At 48.9% G+C, this 19,561-nt stretch overlaps 7 protein-coding genes across 7 annotated transcripts; 4 read left to right on the forward strand and 3 right to left on the reverse strand.

The window, feature by feature from the left end:
* Positions 1-1,022: 1,022 nt before the first annotated feature.
* Positions 1,023-1,828, forward strand: F5B22DRAFT_632370 (uncharacterized protein; the record flags this gene model as incomplete). The annotated part of the gene is made up of 3 exons (XM_047976687.1): positions 1,023-1,148; positions 1,313-1,623; positions 1,705-1,828. 3 exons carry the CDS (start codon positions 1,023-1,025, stop codon positions 1,826-1,828), a joined length of 561 nt encoding a protein of 186 aa, XP_047836163.1.
* Positions 1,829-2,017: 189 nt separating this feature from the next.
* On the reverse strand, positions 2,018-6,308 carry F5B22DRAFT_3364 (uncharacterized protein). Its single transcript, XM_047970856.1, has 10 exons — positions 5,587-6,308; positions 4,910-5,431; positions 4,081-4,773; positions 3,830-3,957; positions 3,380-3,761; positions 3,141-3,331; positions 3,049-3,092; positions 2,805-2,997; positions 2,536-2,681; positions 2,018-2,481 (listed from the first exon to the last, which is right to left on the reverse strand). The coding sequence occupies exons 1-10, from the start codon at positions 6,109-6,111 to the stop codon at positions 2,207-2,209; spliced, it is 3,099 nt and encodes a 1,032-aa protein (XP_047836164.1). The 5' UTR covers positions 6,112-6,308; the 3' UTR covers positions 2,018-2,206.
* A 947-nt stretch (positions 6,309-7,255) lies between these two features.
* Positions 7,256-8,131, forward strand: F5B22DRAFT_632372 (cleavage and polyadenylation specific factor 5; the record flags this gene model as incomplete). Its single annotated transcript, XM_047976688.1, has 2 exons — positions 7,256-7,793; positions 7,869-8,131. 2 exons carry the CDS (start codon positions 7,256-7,258, stop codon positions 8,129-8,131), a joined length of 801 nt encoding a protein of 266 aa, XP_047836165.1.
* Positions 8,132-8,206: 75 nt separating this feature from the next.
* F5B22DRAFT_3584 (uncharacterized protein) lies at positions 8,207-9,294 on the reverse strand. The gene is made up of 3 exons (XM_047971042.1): positions 8,611-9,294; positions 8,475-8,537; positions 8,207-8,415 (listed from the first exon to the last, which is right to left on the reverse strand). Exons 1-3 carry the CDS (start codon positions 9,088-9,090, stop codon positions 8,317-8,319), a joined length of 642 nt encoding a protein of 213 aa, XP_047836166.1. The 5' UTR covers positions 9,091-9,294; the 3' UTR covers positions 8,207-8,316.
* Positions 9,295-9,499: 205 nt separating this feature from the next.
* F5B22DRAFT_652927 (zinc-finger domain-containing protein) lies at positions 9,500-10,574 on the reverse strand (the record flags this gene model as incomplete). Its single annotated transcript, XM_047979674.1, has 3 exons — positions 9,886-10,574; positions 9,613-9,834; positions 9,500-9,562 (listed from the first exon to the last, which is right to left on the reverse strand). The coding sequence occupies exons 1-3, from the start codon at positions 10,174-10,176 to the stop codon at positions 9,500-9,502; spliced, it is 576 nt and encodes a 191-aa protein (XP_047836167.1). The 5' UTR covers positions 10,177-10,574.
* Positions 10,512-11,804, forward strand: F5B22DRAFT_3609 (uncharacterized protein). Its single transcript, XM_047971071.1, has 2 exons — positions 10,512-11,115; positions 11,190-11,804. Exons 1-2 carry the CDS (start codon positions 10,660-10,662, stop codon positions 11,577-11,579), a joined length of 846 nt encoding a protein of 281 aa, XP_047836168.1. The 5' UTR covers positions 10,512-10,659; the 3' UTR covers positions 11,580-11,804.
* Positions 11,805-15,610: 3,806 nt separating this feature from the next.
* On the forward strand, positions 15,611-18,978 carry F5B22DRAFT_3706 (peptidase M16 inactive domain-containing protein). Its single transcript, XM_047971161.1, has 3 exons — positions 15,611-16,161; positions 16,222-17,076; positions 17,140-18,978. Exons 1-3 carry the CDS (start codon positions 15,766-15,768, stop codon positions 18,790-18,792), a joined length of 2,904 nt encoding a protein of 967 aa, XP_047836169.1. The 5' UTR covers positions 15,611-15,765; the 3' UTR covers positions 18,793-18,978.
* Positions 18,979-19,561: the final 583 nt, after the last annotated feature.

Here is a 19,561-nt window from a genome sequence, read left to right on the forward strand (position 1 = left end):
TTGGGAAGTACTAAGCTAGAATGCAAATCAAGTGTGCGACGAGCCCGATGGTGATGTTGGATCCGGGGGAGAACAGCAGCTTAGGGCGAAGTCAAGGTAGACCCAAAGATGCCCGTGCCCGCGTCCGCCGACCCCAACGTGCTCGTCAGAACAACCGCGACTTTAGTCGCCGTGGTGAGCCCATCATCACATCGAGTCCGCTAATGTGCCGTCCGTGCGTCGGACGCGCTAAGCACAAGTTCCAATCCCGCGAGGGAGAACCCTTGGTTCTCTGATTTCTTTAGAATAAAGCTGATTATACCCAACCTTGAGACTCAACATTGTCATGATAATTGGGCTCCGTAGGAGATGTACAAATATTCGGGGCACTATTTCTCAGTCCTAGATGATGTAACAGAAATTTAACACATCTAGGTTGTCAAATTATTAGTAGTGCGGAGACTTGCGATACGCCTTCTATTTTCAAGAGCAGCTCAACAATGCAGCCTTAACAAAACCCGAATGCAGATTTAGTCTCGCTCGTTTTCAAGGCAACTAAGTAGCAAACATTTCTAATGCGCATTACCTGTTGGACACCTTGAAAATTGGATTTTGATCGCTCGCTTATTTCACATGGCGCTGCACCTTACAGAAGCTCAAACACCCAGAGATACCAAGAAAGTAAAAATCTCGAAAGATACTCAACTCTCGCCTCTGCTATGTGAATGTCGATCAGATGTGCTATGATGATGAGTAGGCGGCTAATACTCTGAGCCGCCAACCACCACGATCTGGGTAAATTGCACCAGGCAGATCCCGCCTCTAATAACCGTCGCCTCAGCCAGGTGAACGCATCAGTACGTAAACATGACGCCGGTGTTGAATATATTGAAGTACACTCAATCACTCTGGGCGCCAGAACGACACACGTTACTGATATAGGGGCGATGTAGAAACGCTTCTGAAGACGGGAAGCCAGTCCACTCAGCTCATCTCACCGCGAACAACCGCACTCAAAACTCCCAAGAGCTTCGCATTATACAATGGATTCATTCATCGCAGCTCTAATCTTGCTCATCCCCTTTTCTTCATGTTCTGCCACGTATGCCGCACCCGTCCCTGGAACGAGCGCAATGCTCATCCCCGTGAACTCAAACTGTAGCGCAGCAGTAAGTAGCATCCAATCCCGGAATCGCATCTTAACACTATCCTGATACTCAAGTCGCCCAGTATTGCTATTTTCTTCCAGCGATCTAGTTTCATGAGCTGCAGTACCCTATAAAGATACATCCCATCAAGACATAAAATTAACTAACCGTTTGTGAAATGAAAGTCTTCAAACGCCACTTTCCAACTGGCGTTCATAAGCTACGGGAACTGGACGTCATTATCAACAGACGGCGAGACCCCCCAACATCTCGAGTCCGTCTCCTTCGCGGTCTCCAACGCCGCCAACGCTGTGAACACCACCTGTGCATTCTCGCTCGGCGCCGTGGCGGAGACGACATGGCAAGCATGTGCCGACCGGAAGGACACAGATGGGAAGCATGTATTCACTGTTGCTACTGAGGCTGCGTTCGGACTAGTAGACAAGAGTCTAGCTGTGAATCAGACGTGGTTCTGTCATGACGATGCGGGACGCTTGTGAGTTGATAGCCTACACCATGCTTCCGTAGATTTGATGATGGACTATCATGGGGACAACCGCTGACACTCACATCTTAGAGTCGCTTACACTGGCATAGCGAATACAGTTCTAGACCTCACATGCTCCGAAAGTGAGGTGTCAGGGTACCATCTCCAGAATTGCACATCACCTGATCTCGCACTGCCAGTCACATTACTTTGAAGCAACGATGTACTATGAAAACAATTACGCGAGTTTATTGAGGCTATAGCGAAACCGAATCCTCTTATGCATATCTCATGTAGTCCTTTGTATCGACCAAGACGCCCATGTGCCTCGAAATCACGGCATTCAATCCATCCATCTCGAAATAATTGCCAAGCGCATTTGAAGCTTCCATCCTAGATAATCTTGTGTGATTCCATAAAAAGCAGGAGACCAGAATCCTAGCCAAGCCCGCAATCCCAATGCCGATAGGGTTCGGCGAAAGATATTTGCCACCACATCATGTATGAATCAGGAGCCAGCTGTCCTATTGCAGCTAAAGAAATGCAAGCAAAATCAACGCAAGCAACGTAGTCTGTGAGCATTTCAAGACCGTCATTGGAAACGGCTATCAACATCTTTCAATAGCTCGTGCACCTTTTGTCTAACAACCTTAGACTCTTGGGAGGTGCTAGCCCCAAGGATTAGGTTTCCGTAATCCTCTTTCATTTCAGCGCTCATGATGTCGACGTAAATTTGAAGTTCTTCGCGGATATTCTCGGGTATCTCGGATAACTTAGCGTGCGGCGACTTATACGAACTGGAGAACACTGCCTTCTTCCCGACGACCTCTTCCATGCCCGCTCGGATGCGGGCAAATACTCCAGGACCTATATACTGATTATAAGATAATGTTATCAACATACACGTTCTTCATATCATACCTTTGTCTTCACATAATTCTTTGTATTTCGATTTCAACTTTTGTTGAATCGCGGGAGTGAATGCTCTGTTGGCCTCTCTCTGTATTGTTGTTATGTCAGAGGTGAATGAATTGATCTTATTCGCAAGTCCGATAACACGCTTTTTACTGTTGGGGTAAAGATGTTAGATACGAAGTCGCATGGCTAATCGCCAATCAGGGTTTAATAATATGAGAGTATGTAGAACAATAGACGTCGTAAAAGCATAATGAAGATCACAAGATACTCACTCCTGATCCTTAAGCATGTTCGCTACCCCATGAAACGCAGGGTTTTTCTGAATCCGACTCTTGATGAGGTCATGATACTCATCTTGGAGTCGCTGGCAAGCTTTTGTATGTGCAACCAAAGCTTCAGGGATCTTCTTGGTAAAAGTGATGTCCCACTGATTGCCAAGGTGCTGAAGCAACGGTGCGGCTAGGTCTCGAGGGCTGTCAGTTATGTTTCATAAGAATGATTATAGGCTGTACAAACCTTCGTTAAAATTTCGAGGACCACTTTTGCCCGAGAACACGCCACTACCTTAGGTTAGTAGCTGGCAAGAAATGATTTCTGCGTAAGCTTACTTTCGACGGACTGTTGCTTTGTACGTCGCACAGCTTAGGCCTTTGTCGCCTCGCTTCTGGGAGGGCCAGGAACGTGCGATCTTCCGGGAGCGTTTGTGTGCTTGGACAGCTGCGTCCTTGAAATATTGAAAAAGCACTTGCAGCATGTCTTTTAGCTGTTTGAAGAATTGTTCATTGGCCTCTTCGAGACACTGTTATTGTCAGCCTCAATCCCAACTCCAAGTGAGAAGATATCCTACCTTTCCCAGCTTCTCGACTTGTTCAGTTACATATCGCATCTCAGTTTCCTTCTCTTCGCCAGTGAGATACAGCTCAGCACCATTTCTGGAAGACCACAGATAAAGGGAGTTGAGCGCTTGAGCAAGATCGTTTAGAAAAGATTTTGCGTCGTATATACGTGTTGATTCTGTTGACTTCTTCGTGAATTCTCGAAGCTGCGGAATTTGGGTATCGCCGACGTCGCAGAAACCTTTTACTTGCTCGTTTCCGGTGAGTGATTGGTAGCCGCTACTGCTAACACAATACACTGGTAAAGAGCGGCCAACTTCAGCATAGTCTCTTTTCTCTTGTTCTGGGTCGAAGTTGTTGGGATCAATGGTTTGAGCTTCAAGCTCATCGAGTCTATGTTTATTAGGGAAAGAGCTATTACGAGAGGATGATGATAATTATTAAGGGAACAAAAAACTTACTCTTTTAACCCAGAGGCAAATTGTTCGCGAATAGCTTCACGAGAGAAATTGTTGCGTGTAGAGACGCATGCCACCTCTATCTGTTTTCGAAGCTCCAATACCTCATCCTCGAGTTTCCCAATGCGAGCCTAATAATACGTTGTGTCTCAGTAATTATATGATGAATGATTGTAGGAAACGGTAGGATTGGAAGGAAATCAATAACTGCTAGCTTGACATAGAAGAGCATGGTAGAATTTTCCAATACTCACCTCATCATCGACTATCATTCTCTGGAGATTACGTCTCTCAGTCGTTGCCGCGCTCCTTTTTGAGTGGAGATATTCAGTCATTGACTTGATATCTTGGTGTGTCAATTGGCCTGCTGCAAATTTTGGCATATTCTTTTCCATGTCTTCCCAGAGATCTTCAATAGAGACCCACCGGGTATCTTGGAGCTCTTCTGAATCAAGCTTGCGTCGCTTGTTAGGCTCTTCTGTATCAGTTCGCACCCTCTTTCGAGTGAATTTCTTAGGCGGTGTAACTGTTTTCCTGTTCGCTTGATCGCTTCGAAGATCTTCATAGAGCTCAAGATGATCATCAATCTGCTCGACAAAAGCTGCGAGGTTCTTTTTTCTCATGCGGTGCTTCTGAATATTTGAAGACAACTTGAGTTGCGACAATTTTTGTTTCAAATCATTCCATTGCTGCATTTCTTCGTCCAATCCAAAACTATCAGCTGCTTCATCAAAGTTGATATCATCTGTTTTCGAGCATATAAACGTTACGTTAGAATAATTCCCGTCTAGCTTTAATTGTTGCTTGAATCTCTCTCCAAGAAGCTCATGAGCTGCTTGATCATCGACTGCGCGGGTGATCATAGACACAACCCATAAAGCGTTACACTTCTCAATATATTTCCCAGCAACTGATGCCCGACCTGCGTTTGAGTCCTTTGTTCCGGGCTACTTTAAGTCAGTAAAGTAATACTCTAATTCAGCATGGGAGTGCGCTATTATATGAGTAATCTACGATGAGGAGTCTAGTAAAGCTAGGCATGGTATTGATGTCGATGTGAAGGAAATAAATAATTAAACTTACAAGGTCCACAATGACGGCACCAGTTGACAGTGCGTCAGCTTTGATGTAGATCCGGACGACTTTGACGAGCGGCCAGACTTCCATCTTTTGTACACTGTCCTTTTTCTGGCTGGAAGGGGCGACAGTCATTTTCTTCCCACTACCCACGTAGACCTGAATAGCTTCGGTGAGTTCCGCTGCTGTCTGCTTTCGTACAGTCTTTGTTGTGCCAAGCAAATCCTTGACAGCAGAGTTATTCGTAAGGGCGTCTAGGCTAGTATGTCCTAGCGCTTGCCTGTTAAGTGTAGGATAAACTGCCTTGATCTTCGCCCAGGCAATCTGAGCATCACTATCTTTGAGTTGCTCGTCGCTAGAGCCCCCTACAGATAATAGGTCGTCGTATAGATATTGTAATTCCAAGCCCCAATCATCTGCGGAAACAAACTCGACCTCCGCAATATACCGATGGTCTGGATTATCAGAGAAATTCCAAGACAGTTCAGTAACTACAGCAGTACAAGCTCTGTAGCAATTCGTTGGTACCTACGCATCAATTCGAAGTTAGCGATTGGTATATATCGAGGGAATATATATAGAGTATGTCTGGAAGCTCAACTAAGACGAATAGAAAATTTGCATCAGGCAATTCTCCGTCCCAGACGACTTCAAGGGATAAGTGGGCAACTCCAAACACTGACTAGTTTGTTCTCTTCTAGAAGAGCATTAATGAGGGAACTTTTGCCGTGACCGGTGCCCCCGACAACACCAATGACTGTCTTAGAGGTGTTGCCTCTTTTCTTCAGCGCCTCAACAGACGAAAGTCGTGTATGATCACAGTATTCCGCATCTGAACTGAGGCATTGCGCTAATTCTTCAAGAACACGCAGTCCAGCAGCTTTATGGCAGCAAAGAACTTCAACGTTTTCCGATATGACTGCCTTTTCGAGATTTGGGAAGGCATTGAGCGAGGCAGCTTCTGCTTTGAAGTTAGCTTGATCAGGGTCATCCTTACTGCTTGGTATTGTGTGAAGGCGTGATTTCAATTGGCGTTCTTCCTTGTTAGGAATGTCTTCATCACTATCTGCATCCCTCACATGAGATGAGTCGGCAACGTTGTTGGTATCACTGTGCGAGTGAGGTCCCTGGCTTGAAGCAGCGCTCATGTCAGCTGGCGCATCTGGTACCTTACCCGCCTGGGACGATGCATCGCTAGTTTCTTCCATGTTGAACTTTTGATAGCTTCTTCTTCGAACAGCTACCAGATAGAAGCTATGTCTACCCCGATGTTCTTGCAATGCTGTTGTGGGGTGAGATAGTTAGGTCTTGATGCCATGTGTATGAGGTAATACTGCAGCCACTGAGTGAAGACAGCAGAGTCGTGATAACCGAGCCCGTGCAAAGGCAAATGTAGACACGATGCCAGAGATAAATGAGTGGTAGACAAAAAAGATGGCAATGTATATGATAGAACGTATTGATATGAAATAGTTGACAAGATCGGCAAACCGTGACTAGATGTAAAAGGGAGGCTGTATGCTTCGGTAAGTCTGAAAAGCACAATCAAGACCCCAGAAGCGTTCTAGATATCAGGGAAAGATTTGTGTATTAAAGTGAGCCTTCAGGTAAGAGTAGTCCAATTCCCAACCTTGGAAGAGACAGATGTGATGAAAGGTCTAGGGTGTATGTGAGAAGATGTAGAGACGGCAGGAACTGCCACCCTTGGTGAGCTGCAAACGATGGTCTTGCAACCTACTGGTGACAACTCGACCAGCATGTAATGTGAATAGGTAGGTCGAGAAGCTTATTAGGTCAAGTACCTTGTAGAAATCTATTATCCGGCATACTTTGCGACGTAAAGCTGCTGGGGATATGAATTGGCCTTTTGTTGAGAAGTAGTTATTGGGTATTACGTGCTTGGACAGTTCTCTGCTGTTGGATGCTGTTCTGGCAGGAACAAACAGAATCCGAAGTCAGGTGCCCAATCTTACCTACCTTCGACCCTTTGATGGTAGTTTCTAAACAATACCTTCTCAAATTGAATTGAGAGATTTCAAACCCAAGTTCAATTCCAAGTTCGAGATGAGGTAGTCCGGGTCACTAAGTTATTTGTAGCCCAAGGAAAGAACAATGTAAGTAACGCCAAGCTTGACGAAGGTACCCCTGTAACTCGGTGCTTGCACTTTACCATTCTTGGCAACACCGCCTGCCTGATTAGGCCCTGCAGCTATTGCGCACTACAAGGTACTTCTGTAAGTGGTAATTATAGCAGACCTCTATTGAAGCTTCACTTTTGAGAGCTGTTATCATCACACTACGGAACATTACACGTTATGAGCATCAGCTTGCTATAGAGAGATCCTCATCATCATGTCTACAGTAACCGCAACAGCGCTCCAAAGCGCCCATCCCCCCACGATACCCCTCCCATTCAATTCCAACCAGCCAGAGACCATCCGCCTATACCCTCTATCGAACTACACATTTGGCGTTAAGGAGACGCAGCCAGAGGAGGACCCTTCCGTCATCGCGCGGTTGAAGCGCCTGGAGGAGCACTACTCGGCACATGGCATGCGCCGAACATGCGAGGGAATCCTCGTCTGCCACGAGCACAACCATCCGCACATCTTGATGCTGCAGATAGCAAACGCCTTTTTCAAGCTACCTGGCGACTACCTGCGACCCGAAGATGACGAGGTCGAGGGCTTCAAGGCGCGCTTAGATGAGAGACTGGCGCCCGTGGGTAGATTAGGCGAGGGCGAGGAGGCTGGCAACTGGCAGGTTGGCGATTGTCTAGCTCAGTGGTGGCGGCCCAACTTCGAGACCTTCATGTATCCTTTCATTCCAGCCCACGTCACGCGACCAAAGGAGTGCAAGAAGCTATATTTCATCCAACTCCCAGAGAGCAGTATGTTCGATCGTCATCACAACACCAGTTTTGTAGTTTTGCGCGAACGCGGCTAATCCTCACTGTTTTATTTAGAGATACTCAGCGTCCCGAAGAACATGAAACTACTTGCTGTTCCTCTTTTCGAGCTTTACGACAATACTGCCCGCTATGGACCGCAACTCTCAGCTATTCCACACCTCCTCAGCCGATATAACTTTGAGTTTGTTAATGAGAACGGCGAGGTTGTGGCTGCGACGCCTGGTACCGGTCCAGAGGGATACGTGCCCAAGACGAAGGTGTTGTCGGGCGGCGACGAAGACATGAAAGACGTGAGAGCGGAGAACGGTACGAACTAAAAATGGGTTACATAGGCCTTGATTTCACGTGCGTTGGGAAAAATCCGGTTGTACCATCACTAGGGCGTTTGGCGTAGTTAAGACCACGGCGTAATGTCTAGGATTCCGGTCAATTCGCGCTTTGTAGGAGCGCGGGACCCCAAATCTAAATTATAGTAACTTCTTTTCGTTGACCGTACCATTGTTCACGCTGCTTTCTCTCCCTGAATAGTAGCCATTACCCGTCTTGTATGCCTGCTAGCGCGGAATTCGAGATACCATATGCCCTGCCACGTCCCCGTAGCCTTTGGCAGTCAGCCATATCCTACTACTACCATGAATAAAATCACATGCGGTAACTTACAAGCTTGCCGTCCTTGATCGGGATGGTGACACTGGCGCCAATCAAGGCGCTCTTGATATGCGCCTAATGGCAGTTAGCTCTGTCCAACTTCACCAAATCACGGCAGGCAGGCTGAAATCGAGTAGCGTAATCATACCGGCATGTCATCCCTTCCCTCCGCGCTATGTCTGTACAGCTCGTTTCCCTTGGTAGACTCGGGCGCTATCCTGTCCAATGCATCGCTCATGTCGGCTCTTACATCCTCATCCCAGTTCTCGTTGAGGCTGAGCGCACAACTCGTGTGCTGGACAAAGAGATTAAGCAAGCCGACCTTGTACTGTCCTATCTCAGGAAGCGCCTCCATGACTTCAGAGGTGATGAGGTAGGAGCCGCGCGAGCGGGCCGGGAGCGTGAATTGCTTCTGGAACCACATGGTCGTCGCTGGCTGCTGTGGAGTTACTATGTCACTTTTGGGCTTGGGGGACTGCGTTGCGTGGCTGAAGGGATTCAAATAGGCGAATGGTAGTACCCAGAGATAGTGGAACAGATCCGGGAACAATGCTATCAGCAGAAGGAAGAAAAGCGCAAGTGTCCAGAGATTTTGCGAGGAAGACGGAGTGGCTCTTGATGACGGCATTGGAGTTATTTTGGTGGTTTTGGTGGGGTATCTTGCATTGGACTGATGTGGGAAGCTGTCTTTCTAATAGGCAGACAACTATAGGCAGATAGCTGTTGGAGCTCCACCAGAAATGGACAGCCCATATCTGGGCCTCTTAATCATTCCAATCATTGTTTACTTCCCTCATTACAAGGGGCATGCGAATTAAAGCCACTATATGGCGCTCTTGTAGACAATATGAACATTAGTGCAACACAAGTTTCTTGAACGAAGAAATGAGCATTTGAGCCCCAGGTCTATGCTGCCTTGTTGTGAAATAATATGTACATCGCTGGCCTCATGCTGCGTTAAATAGCCAGTCCGAATGATTAAAGCATGGCATTTTTTGCACAGGTGCTCTAATTTCCCTTTAAAATGTAGCCTTGATCTATGCAAGGGGGTATGACGTTTCAGGGAGAGATTCCAGATGCTCTCGGTTGTGTTCATTGGCCTAAGATTCAATATGTTAACCTCCACAATCTGATATATAATCCCTTCCACCGGCCATAAAACGTGACAGTTTGAACCAGAGATCTTTATTGAACGAGAACCTACGAATGGAAGACCACAGTAGCCACAAGTAGCTATTTCCGGCTTGTCTGTATTGATGTAGATCCTGGGATGCCCAGCAGGCCCGCCATCGCCGTCGCAGGCAACCATACGATCATGAGTCCATCGGACGGGCTGCTTGTGGATGAGCTCGATAGCTGCCTTCGATGCAGGCTATTCAACTGTCAGCGGCGGACTGATTGGCGGGGTATCATGCCAGCTCACCTGGAGATCGAAATCGGTTTGCTCAAATCGAGGTCCTTGCATAGCTGCTGCCCTGGGCTTCTGGCTCCTTGACCAGATTTCAGTGCGGTTGGGCGCCTGTTTCAAGCCTCGCTCCGTATTCTCGGTCAGACCCAAACTGTCCTCCTCACCCTTCGTCTCGGGGGTCGTCTCGCCTTTGATGTTGATCGGGTTCGCCTCAGACAGCCGCGTAGAGACGGCGAAGGTCCGTCGGGCGGCGCATATTTGCCGCGGTAGCCTGGCTGCACTCCGAGCCGAAACGCGTGGGATCATTGTTGTCGAGATATAATGTTAATTGAGGCAACCGACCCTTTACCTACAGAATGGTGATGATCGAACTAGCAGGGCGAGCAGGCCATTGAGTTCGGAACATGCGCTTGGAGCTCGGACCACATATGATATTAGGTAATGCAGACCACTTTACCTCAGGCTGGCTGTACTTAGGTACCACCAACATAGTGTCTGTACTACCTGCGACAACCGCCATAAATTTATTTTCCGCTTTTCAATATTCCTTCAACCGCGTTGTCGCCTGCTTCCTGTCAGTTGATACCCAAATTGACTGTCCAGTACAGGAAGCGCACTAAAAAATACCAATAAGTGGTGTTGCCTTAGAGAAGCACGGCTGTTCATTGCTTTGTGATTAATTCTCTAGGCCAATTAGCCTCCTATTTCAGTGGAAGCGCACCATTGTCTATCGCGGGCCTATCTTTTCCGTTCTACATCGAGGGTTTCTCAGCAGCAAAGTGACGCAACATGGCGTCGCCAGGCACGCCCAAGACCATGTCTTCTAGGCTACTAACTATGAAGTTTATGCAGAGAGCCGCCGCTTCCTCGCCTGCCTCAACCCCAAGTACCCCCCCCTCTCAAGACGAGTCCAACAAGCGTCGAAAGGTCGCGCATAACGACACACCACCTCAGAATGTAGATACACTTGTGAATCAAGCAGCTATTAGGGCGGCTATCGCGGAAGAGGAGAAGAAAGTGGAAAGCGCCATAATCAAGCGTGCTGAGGAGTTAGGTGACGCACGCTGGGTACTCGACATCCCTAGCCAGAAAAAGGGCCATCCGGCGCCAGCTCCTTTGAAGGTTGTTCAGGTTGGCTTTGCAGATATTGACTCTTTTGATGCTACGGAGAACGACGTCGACGAAGCCAATACCTCATATGATAGCGTTCCGGCTCTTCGTCGATACAACATGGATAAAAAAAAGGTGCGTTCCAATTTCACATAATGATGTCAGGCAACTGGCCAGCCAAATTCTTTTTTATGCTGAGAATTAAACAGATACTCAAGAAATCCCATAATCACAGCAGTGACTCCAGTGATGGATCTGACTCTGACTCGGAGTCTGACTCTGAAGAATTGTCTTCGGAAGAAACCACTGGACGACAATCATTTGGTTCCCAGTCACGGAATGGCTCTATGGCTCAGTCCACTGCGCGGGCGACATTGAAAAGCAAGAAAAGCGCAGAACAGCTCAAAGCTATGCAATTTGCCGAGAGGCGCAGGAAAAAGGAGGTCAAGCTGAATAAACCAAAAGGTGGTATATCCTCAATCTCATCCGGAGGTGGCCCCTCTCCCAGACAGCCTGTGAGTCTCACTTGCTTTAGGTGCAATCAGCCAGGGCACAGGGCCGTAGACTGTAAGAAGCCTGGAAGCCGGCAAGCACGCTGAGGAGCATCGTCCACTCACTCAACACACATTGCATACTTTGACTAGCATAGCCTTGCAATTTGACTTGGCAACTCGTCGTATAGTTCGGGCTACTTCTATAGGTGTCAACGATCTAGGTTCCTTTGCCCGTGACGCCTACGCTAGGAGCCAGGTCCCGGAGACCCACAGTCAACGCCGAAGCGCTTTGATTACCTGTTTGGATGGAATATCCAGGATCCCTTCGTAGCTAAGTCTCGGATCTCCTCATGTGACATGGCTACATTGGGTTATCGGAGTCAAGCTTCGGCCATTTTCATCTCTCGCAATGATGATAGTGGATCCCTTCGAGACATGGGGCACAACATTCTTAGACTCTCAAGGCAACCTTGAGGTCTGTGAACTGTATACAGTTGTTAGAAAGGTTATCAGGGCTTTCGCCGATCTAATTGTCGCTTCCTGGAGAGCTGGCACATGATATGCCGATTTTCCCGCACATATCCGAGCATAAGAAATAGACGCAGTATATACATGACTCAACGACGCATTTATTTTATTTTTCGGTTCTCTGATGGCTTCCACGTAGGGAAGCTCGTACCTGGGCGTTTCTTGAGGAGCGCAACTCCTTTGCGAGATCAGTATTCATGTTTATTGATGAAAGTGTGAGCGTCCACTCGGGGAGGGACCCTGTTGCATTGATTACCTAGTATCGCTGTAAAGGTATCCAGTAAATATCTGGGTTATGGTAGGTAATGAGTGCATCTTGCGACATAGCTGGGTTTACCCCGAGTTAAAGGACTGCGGGCTAACCGTCGATATCTCCGGATTCCTGAAGGCTTTGAAGCGGCCGTAAGTAGGTAGTGACACGTCAACAAAAGACGTGCAGCCGTCAACCAATTAGTGGATGGACCATTCTTCGGCATTCACAAATTCGCGGTGGAGAGATCGGAGAGTTGCCAGACTCCTTCACCGAGTAAGACGGCTGCCAGCTATCGCAGAGAATTTGAAACCAGACCCGTGGATAATCCATACGCGGTCCGGGTGCGGGAGCCGGGTTCATTGTTAGGTTAAAAGCCCTGCGGGCGCTTGCAGCTACCCACCTCACAGACGTTCTCAGCAACATATAGCAATAGGTTCCATGCACAAACCCCGTATCTGATTTTCGCTTATGCCCGGAGTCGAGGCGGACGATCCTCACGGCTTCTTTGGTCGTACGAAATTCGGGGTAGCCTGTGGTTTGCGGCTTTCAACAGTTGGCGACAAGCTTGTGCAGACTTCTCAACAATCCCCGGCACAGCTCCCAGCCAATGGCAGCCGTGAAAGCTTTCCCGTCAGCAATGCCAGCCTGGCAGCACAAGATCAGAAAGACATGATCAAGTGGCTATAACAGTGATACAAAAACTACAAGCAAGACAGATCATGAAATCATACATGGTGATATCTGATACCTAATTCTGTTACGGAAACATGGATGAGACGAATTTCTTGCTGTAAACAGCTTAGTGCTGGGTCACGGATAGCCGAAGAGCCTTGAGGAGCAAACGATGTGAAATGCAGGTTTCTTTTATTCTTCATGTCTTACAGTACTCTGGTAGTCTTACAGTAAGTACGTATGTAGCCCAGAAAATCCAGGCCTTGGTCTAGGGATGTTCCGTTTCAAACCTCTCAGTAAGTTCGCCGAATGTCGTCTCTAGCCATTGAATTCGGTTTGTTGGTTGTCTTCTCCAGCAGGAGACAGACATACAGACCGACCGCATATCCCATGTCATTCATGCATGCAATACTACCAACAGGGGAGGTTCCTCATGAGAAGCAGGCTGCCTACCTGTATCATACTCGCGCAGAACTAATGCCATCTACATAATCACGTTGGCCACGTGTTGCTCGACCATTCCGTCTACGATGGCCCTGTGAGTTTTAAGTAGAGAATGAGGGCATTCGCATAGACCTGCTCTGCAAGGATTGGGCGATCGCTTGCCTTGTTAGAAGTAGGTGTCTATATAAATCGATGGAAAGACCTGGTCTCAGGGCCCTGCTGTCATAATGTTGGTCGCTTAGACAGGCATTTGTTCGTACCCCCTCAAACCCCCCATCCCCGCGACTTGTCCTTGTCATCCAGACAATCGATGGTGTAGCAGAGTAAGTACGCCCAACGGATGATGTGCATCTTGAGATGCTGTGCTCTGATTGAAAGTCGATCCGCTCTGCCTAAGTTGGGCTGTGCCCTGCCAGACCATAGGCACACATCCCTTGTTACATCGTGTTCGCCGTTTGGCCGTTGTAATGAAACGTGAGCGGGCTGTGCTTCATCTGAATCCAGTCCGCTTGTCAGTACAAAGGCCATCTGAGACCCTGTGTTGCGTTGTATTGGGCCTACCTAGCTTACGTCACCCGGCCATCCGGTTAAGCGACCAGGAAGCTATCCAGCATTTTCGACAGGTCACGTTGTCTGTCTTCGTGGTGCTAGGACGTGAGATTCCGCAGGCTTATCTACTGACCTTCTCCCAAATCATCCTTGCCAAGCATTCCTGGCAGACTTGGTCCAGCAACCCTACCGACCAGAAGCAGCATCTCTTCCTGACGCTACCCAACATCCCATACCCATCCCCTACCCATCCGAGCCATCCAAGACCACTGTTTTGGGCTATATCTGCCCGGCTGTCCACCTATCACCGCCATTCCTGCGCGGGGCCGTGTTGGAGCACCCTGCCAGCTGGCGCTTCTGGTCACTGCTGCCCACGCGCAAATCGCATGCGTAAGCTATATCAAAGAATCTGATATACAGTGGCGTTGATATACGGTGGTGTGCGGAGGCTGCTCTCGAGATACGCATCTGGATAGACTGCCAATCCTCACGGCGAGGGGTCCGTCCGCGGCAGCTCCGCAAGACCGCATAAGCGCAAGGCAAATCCGTGTTGACTAATCGGCACTGGACCCAATCAATTATCCGCTAACCGCAGGTAGCCTCATCGTCAGAGTCGCTCGTCATCGCACAGAGTCCGCTCGAGTCAAGGCAAGGTCTCTGTCAGGGTCTCCTAGCTGTCATTACTCGCCTCGCCATCATTGGCTATCTGTGGGCTTTCTGACAGCTCTCTGTTTGTACCATACCCGGGGTGGCTGCTCGTGCTGATTGGCGAGAAAGCCTAGGGAGACAGGCCGATATATCCTTGAGCCCTCGAGTAAGGGATGTGAAGGAGAGTGCAAACGTGCCTGTTTAATACCCAACCTGAGTTGTTTGCTCAAACTCGACAGGTTGCGCGCAGTCTAGCCCAACAGTCGTCGTGCCTTCACAACGCCTCCAGACCTGCACCAAACTCGCAGAGAGGCCTCTGGCTTGGATCTCCACCTTTGCCGCCGCCATCGCCTGGTCTACTCGGTGCAACCAACCTCTATTCTCGGTACAACGCACCTTGCTAGCCACCCTTCACATATTCCTCTAGCTATTGCAGAGAGGCAGAAATAGGTGGTGGCTGATCTACACAGGCCCATGCGTATATAGCAAGATACGCAGCTGTAGTCGACACAACACGTGGGCCATAACAGGGGCTCTGCCGCGCTTAACCCTTGCCCACGATCACCTTGTACACATACCTACTTGAGTACTTGTTCACCACGCCTCCAACCCTGCTGCTTATCCCTCTGCCTCGGCAGCTCCTTGCTCACGCTTGTCCCAAGCCGGAAAGCCCTTAACAGCGGTTTGGCGTAGGCACCGTTAATCGAGTAAGTGAACTGTTGGTGGATTAGCTCACAGCAAGGGTGTACCTGTGAGAGTGATTCTGATAGCCTCTGTTGCTTGACTTGGTTCCAGGCGGCGCTTGCTTATGCGGTCCGTCCAAACATTGAACGTACTCAATTCCAACTCGCCGGCACCACCCTTGGACCTTGTCGCCCGGGGCCATTAGCGTCCCCACCAACTCCTCGTCGAGTCGGGACGCTGTGCTAGTATCCCTACATGATAGGAGTGTAGAGACTGCGCACGAAGTTGTTGCGACCCTGACCAAACCAGCCAGCCAGCCCCGGCAAAGCAGCGGTGCAAGTAGGTCTTACCCGCCCCAGATCCGACCACCGGCTTCCCCTTCCCAGTATCCTCAGTGCCTACACTACTTAGGTAAGGTTGTGTGGCACCAAATCTACCTATTTGATCCGCCTGCCATTGCCATTGCCATTGCCACTACCTATTGCTTTCGTTGCCACCGATTGTGTGGTTTTTATGTTATCCTGCGCCGCAGCTTTGATCTTGCGGCCACGTTCTCTCCTTCACCTGTCCTCTCGTATCCGGCCTTGTGCTCCAAGACCCGAGTTACGTCGTCGCAGCCACAACCAACTGCTCATCATGAGTCCCTTGACCCCGCGCCAAGACGAGGCGGGCTTGCCTCCTTCGCTGCAGCGAGAGCCATACTCAAAACCCGTCGAGCGGGTGACTGATCAACTAGAGATTCCTTCGCTAGATGACAGGCAATACCGTGTCATTCGGCTACCCAATGACCTCGAGGCGCTTTTGGTCCACGATCCTGAAACCGACAAGGCTAGCGCTGCTTTGGATGTCAATGTTGGGAACTTTAGCGATGAGGATACTATGCCAGGCATGGCCCATGCCGTTGAACATGTTCGTGAATCCCCCTCGCCGCACTTTGCAGCCTATTATAACTGACCGATCGTTACTCAGCTTCTATTCATGGGCACCAAGAAATTTCCCGAAGAGAACGCTTATAACGTCTATCTTTCCTCACACTCAGGCAGCTCAAATGCATACACCGGCGCTACTTCAACAAACTATTACTTCGATATTGCAGCTAAGCCGAGCAATGGTGAAGAACCTTCTCAAACAAATCTATCTCCCCTACATGGCGGCCTGGATCGATTTGCGCAATTCTTCATCGAGCCCCTCTTCCTTCCTTCGACGCTGGATCGCGAGCTCCGAGCAGTCGACTCCGAAAACAAGAAAAACTTACAGAGCGACCAATGGCGCCTACACCAGCTGGAGAAATCGCAGTCTAACCCCAAGCATCCTTATTGTCATTTTTCAACTGGCAACCTAGAAGTTCTCAAGACAAATCCTGAAGCTCAGAATATTGACGTGAGACGGAAATTCATCGACTTTTATGAAAAGCATTACTCTGCCAATAGAATGAAGCTTTGTGTATTGGGAAGGGAACCACTAGATGTGCTAGAGACTTGGGTGGCCGACCTATTTTCGAGCGTGCCAAACAAAAATCTGCCTCAAAACCGCTGGGAGGATGAGGTACCTTTCAATAAGGACAATCTTGCAATGCAATGTTTCGCAAAGCCGGTCATGGACTCTAGGGAGCTAAACCTCTTCTTTCCATTCCTTGACGAGGAGAAGCATTTCGAAAGTCAGCCAAATCGATATATCAGTCATTTAATCGGCCACGAAGGACCAGGCAGTATCATGGCATATATCAAATCGAAGGGTTGGGCGAATTCATTAAGTGCTGGTGCGTATACCGTCTGTCCGGGTACACCAGGGATCTTCGATTGTCAAGTCCGCTTAACTAAAGAGGTAAGCTTTTATCTTTGCGATTAGAAAGAACGTAAACTATCAGACAGCTAACTTGATGTATAGGGACTCATAAACTATAAGGAGGTTGCAAAAGTATTTTTCCAATACGTCTCATTACTACGTCAGACACCTCCCCAGGAGTGGATTTTCAATGAGCAAAAAGAAATGTGCGATGTTGAGTTTAAGTTTAAGCAGAAGACGCCCGCCAGTCGCTTCACGAGTAAGATATCGTCAGTGATGCAAAAGCCTCTGCCGAGAGAATGGCTTCTTAGTGGCCAAAGTCGATTAAGAAAGTTTGACCCCACCTTGATCGAGAAAGGAATCAGTCTTTTACGCCCCGACAACATGCGGATGACCATTGTATCTCGGGACTTCCCAGGGGATTGGGACCAAAAGGAAAAGTGGTATGGTACTGAATACAGGTCAGAAAGTATACCCCAAGAGTTTCTAGCCGAACTGTCGAAGGCGTTAGAGACGCCTCCTGGGGAACAGCTGTCTGCTTTGCATTTGCCGCACAAGAATCAGTTCATTCCAACCAAACTTGAAGTTGAGAAAAAGGAGGTTGAGAAGCCCGCAACAGCACCTCGCGTGATCCGAAATGATCACATCGCGAGAACCTGGTGGAAGAAAGATGACACTTTCTGGGTTCCAAAAGCAAGCCTTATCGTCAGCATGAAGAACCCAATCGTCTTCGCGTCAGCTAAGAACTCCGTAAAGACAAAGCTCTTCACAGACTTGGTCCGCGACGCACTCGAAGAATACTCATACGACGCAGAACTGGCAGGGCTGGAATACAACGTCACACTTGACTCTCGAGGTTTGTTTGTGGAAGTCTCGGGCTACAACGATAAATTAGCAGTTCTGCTTGAACAAGTACTCATCACGATGCGTGACCTTGTTGTCAAGGATGACCGGTTTGAGATTATCAAGGAACGTCTATCGCGGGGCTACAAGAATTGCGAGCTGCAACAACCCTTCACCCAGATTGGCGATTACGTGTCATGGTTGACCTCTGAACATGACTACGTTGTGGAGCAGCTCTCAGTCGAATTACCTGCCATCACCGCAGAGGATGTCCAGTCATTCCACAAACAGGTCATGTCGCAGCTGCACATTGAAGCTCACGTCCATGGCAACCTGTATAGGGAGGACTCGCTGAAGCTGACGGATATGATAGAATCTATCCTGAAACCCCGTGTCTTGCCCAAAGAAGAATGGCCCATTATGCGCTCCCTCGCATTTCCCCCCGGATCTAACTATCTATACAAGAAGACCCTAAAAGACCCAGCAAACGTGAACCACTGCCTCGAGTATTACCTCCACATCGGTGACAAAGGGGATCGTTCAATACGAGCCAAAACACAGTTATTGGATCAGATTCTGCATGAGCCAGCATTTGACCAACTGAGAACCAAGGAACAGCTGGGATACATAGTGTTTAGCGGTCTTAGAGGGTCGGCAACTACATATGGATTCCGCTTTATCATTCAAAGTGAAAGGACATCAGAGTATTTGGAGGCTCGCATCGACTTGTTCCTTCAGTCCCAGGCTAAGGCCATAAAGGAAATGACTGACACCAGTTTCGAAGGCCACAAGCGGAGCGTTGTTAACAAGCGTCTGGAAAAGTTGAAGAACTTGGACCAAGAGACTGGGCGACATTGGGCACAGATATCTAATGAGTACTATGATTTCGATGCCGGTGAGTACCGCTTATGACTCCTCATGACAAATAAGTACAATCCTAGACTAACGAAATTACCAGCCCGGGAGGATGCTGCCCAGGTAGAGAAGCTCACCAAGAGTGAAATGATTGAGTTCTATCAGACTTCCATAGATCCCACATCACCAACACGGGCCAAGCTAGTAGTTCAGTTGATTGCTCAGGGTGTTAGCTCCAAGAAGGAAGGGGAGGAGGGAAGTGCGAAGGCAGACGAAGAAACAACGCCCATCTCGAACGGAACCCAGCCTGTTCTGATCACGAGCGTACGAGACTACAAGGCTAGATTGGCCGCTACGGCGGGAGCTCGTCCAGCTCATGACCTGAGCGAATTTGAGGAGCTAGACTCGAAGTTGTAGAGCTATGCTATTTAGACACGAGACAAAGAAAAAATCGAAACACATAGGGCTAGCTCGTCGTGCATGGTGCTTACATACCTATCATTTACCTGCCTACACAAGATGGGCGTTTGATAGCCAGATCCACACTTATGCTGGCGTTCTTCGGGATTGGACGAACCATTTTGGTATAGCGCATACGAAAGGAATTCACAATTCGGGCCATGCCAACCACAGCAATAGAGAAGAAAACAACAGATGCATAGAGGAGGAGAGGAGCGAGAGCGGGAGGCAATGATGGAGTTTGAAGGGGGAAGTGGGGGGGGGGGGGCGGGGGGGGGGGGGGGGGGGGGGGCGGGGGGGGGGGGGGGTGGGGGTGGGGGGGGGTGGGGGGGGGGGGGGGTGGTGGGGGTGGGGGGGGGTGGGCGGG

Source organism: Xylaria bambusicola (assembly GCF_022495145.1).
Source record: "Xylaria bambusicola strain CBS 139988 unplaced genomic scaffold F5B22scaffold_1, whole genome shotgun sequence".
Taxonomy (NCBI): domain Eukaryota; kingdom Fungi; phylum Ascomycota; class Sordariomycetes; order Xylariales; family Xylariaceae; genus Xylaria; species Xylaria bambusicola.

Coding starts and splice junctions, on each gene's coding strand:
- F5B22DRAFT_3364 (XM_047970856.1), bottom strand. CDS start 6,111: ATGGAAGAAACTAGCGATGCATCGTCCCAGGCGGGTAAGGTACCAGAT. Junction 3,332..3,379: donor AAGTCGAGAAGCTGGGAAAG/GTAGGATATCTT, acceptor TGACAATAACAG/TGTCTCGAAGAGGCCAATGA. Junction 3,093..3,140: donor AAAGCAACAGTCCGTCGAAA/GTAAGCTTACGC, acceptor AACCTAAGGTAG/TGGCGTGTTCTCGGGCAAAA.
- F5B22DRAFT_3584 (XM_047971042.1), bottom strand. CDS start 9,090: ATGCCGTCATCAAGAGCCACTCCGTCTTCCTCGCAAAATCTCTGGACA. Junction 8,538..8,610: donor AGGGAAGGGATGACATGCCG/GTATGATTACGC, acceptor AACTGCCATTAG/GCGCATATCAAGAGCGCCTT. Junction 8,416..8,474: donor CGATCAAGGACGGCAAGCTT/GTAAGTTACCGC, acceptor TGACTGCCAAAG/GCTACGGGGACGTGGCAGGG.
- F5B22DRAFT_3609 (XM_047971071.1), top strand. CDS start 10,660: ATGGCGTCGCCAGGCACGCCCAAGACCATGTCTTCTAGGCTACTAACT. Junction 11,116..11,189: donor ACAACATGGATAAAAAAAAG/GTGCGTTCCAAT, acceptor AGAATTAAACAG/ATACTCAAGAAATCCCATAA.
- F5B22DRAFT_3706 (XM_047971161.1), top strand. CDS start 15,766: ATGTTATCCTGCGCCGCAGCTTTGATCTTGCGGCCACGTTCTCTCCTT. Junction 16,162..16,221: donor TGGCCCATGCCGTTGAACAT/GTTCGTGAATCC, acceptor ATCGTTACTCAG/CTTCTATTCATGGGCACCAA. Junction 17,077..17,139: donor AAGTCCGCTTAACTAAAGAG/GTAAGCTTTTAT, acceptor CTTGATGTATAG/GGACTCATAAACTATAAGGA.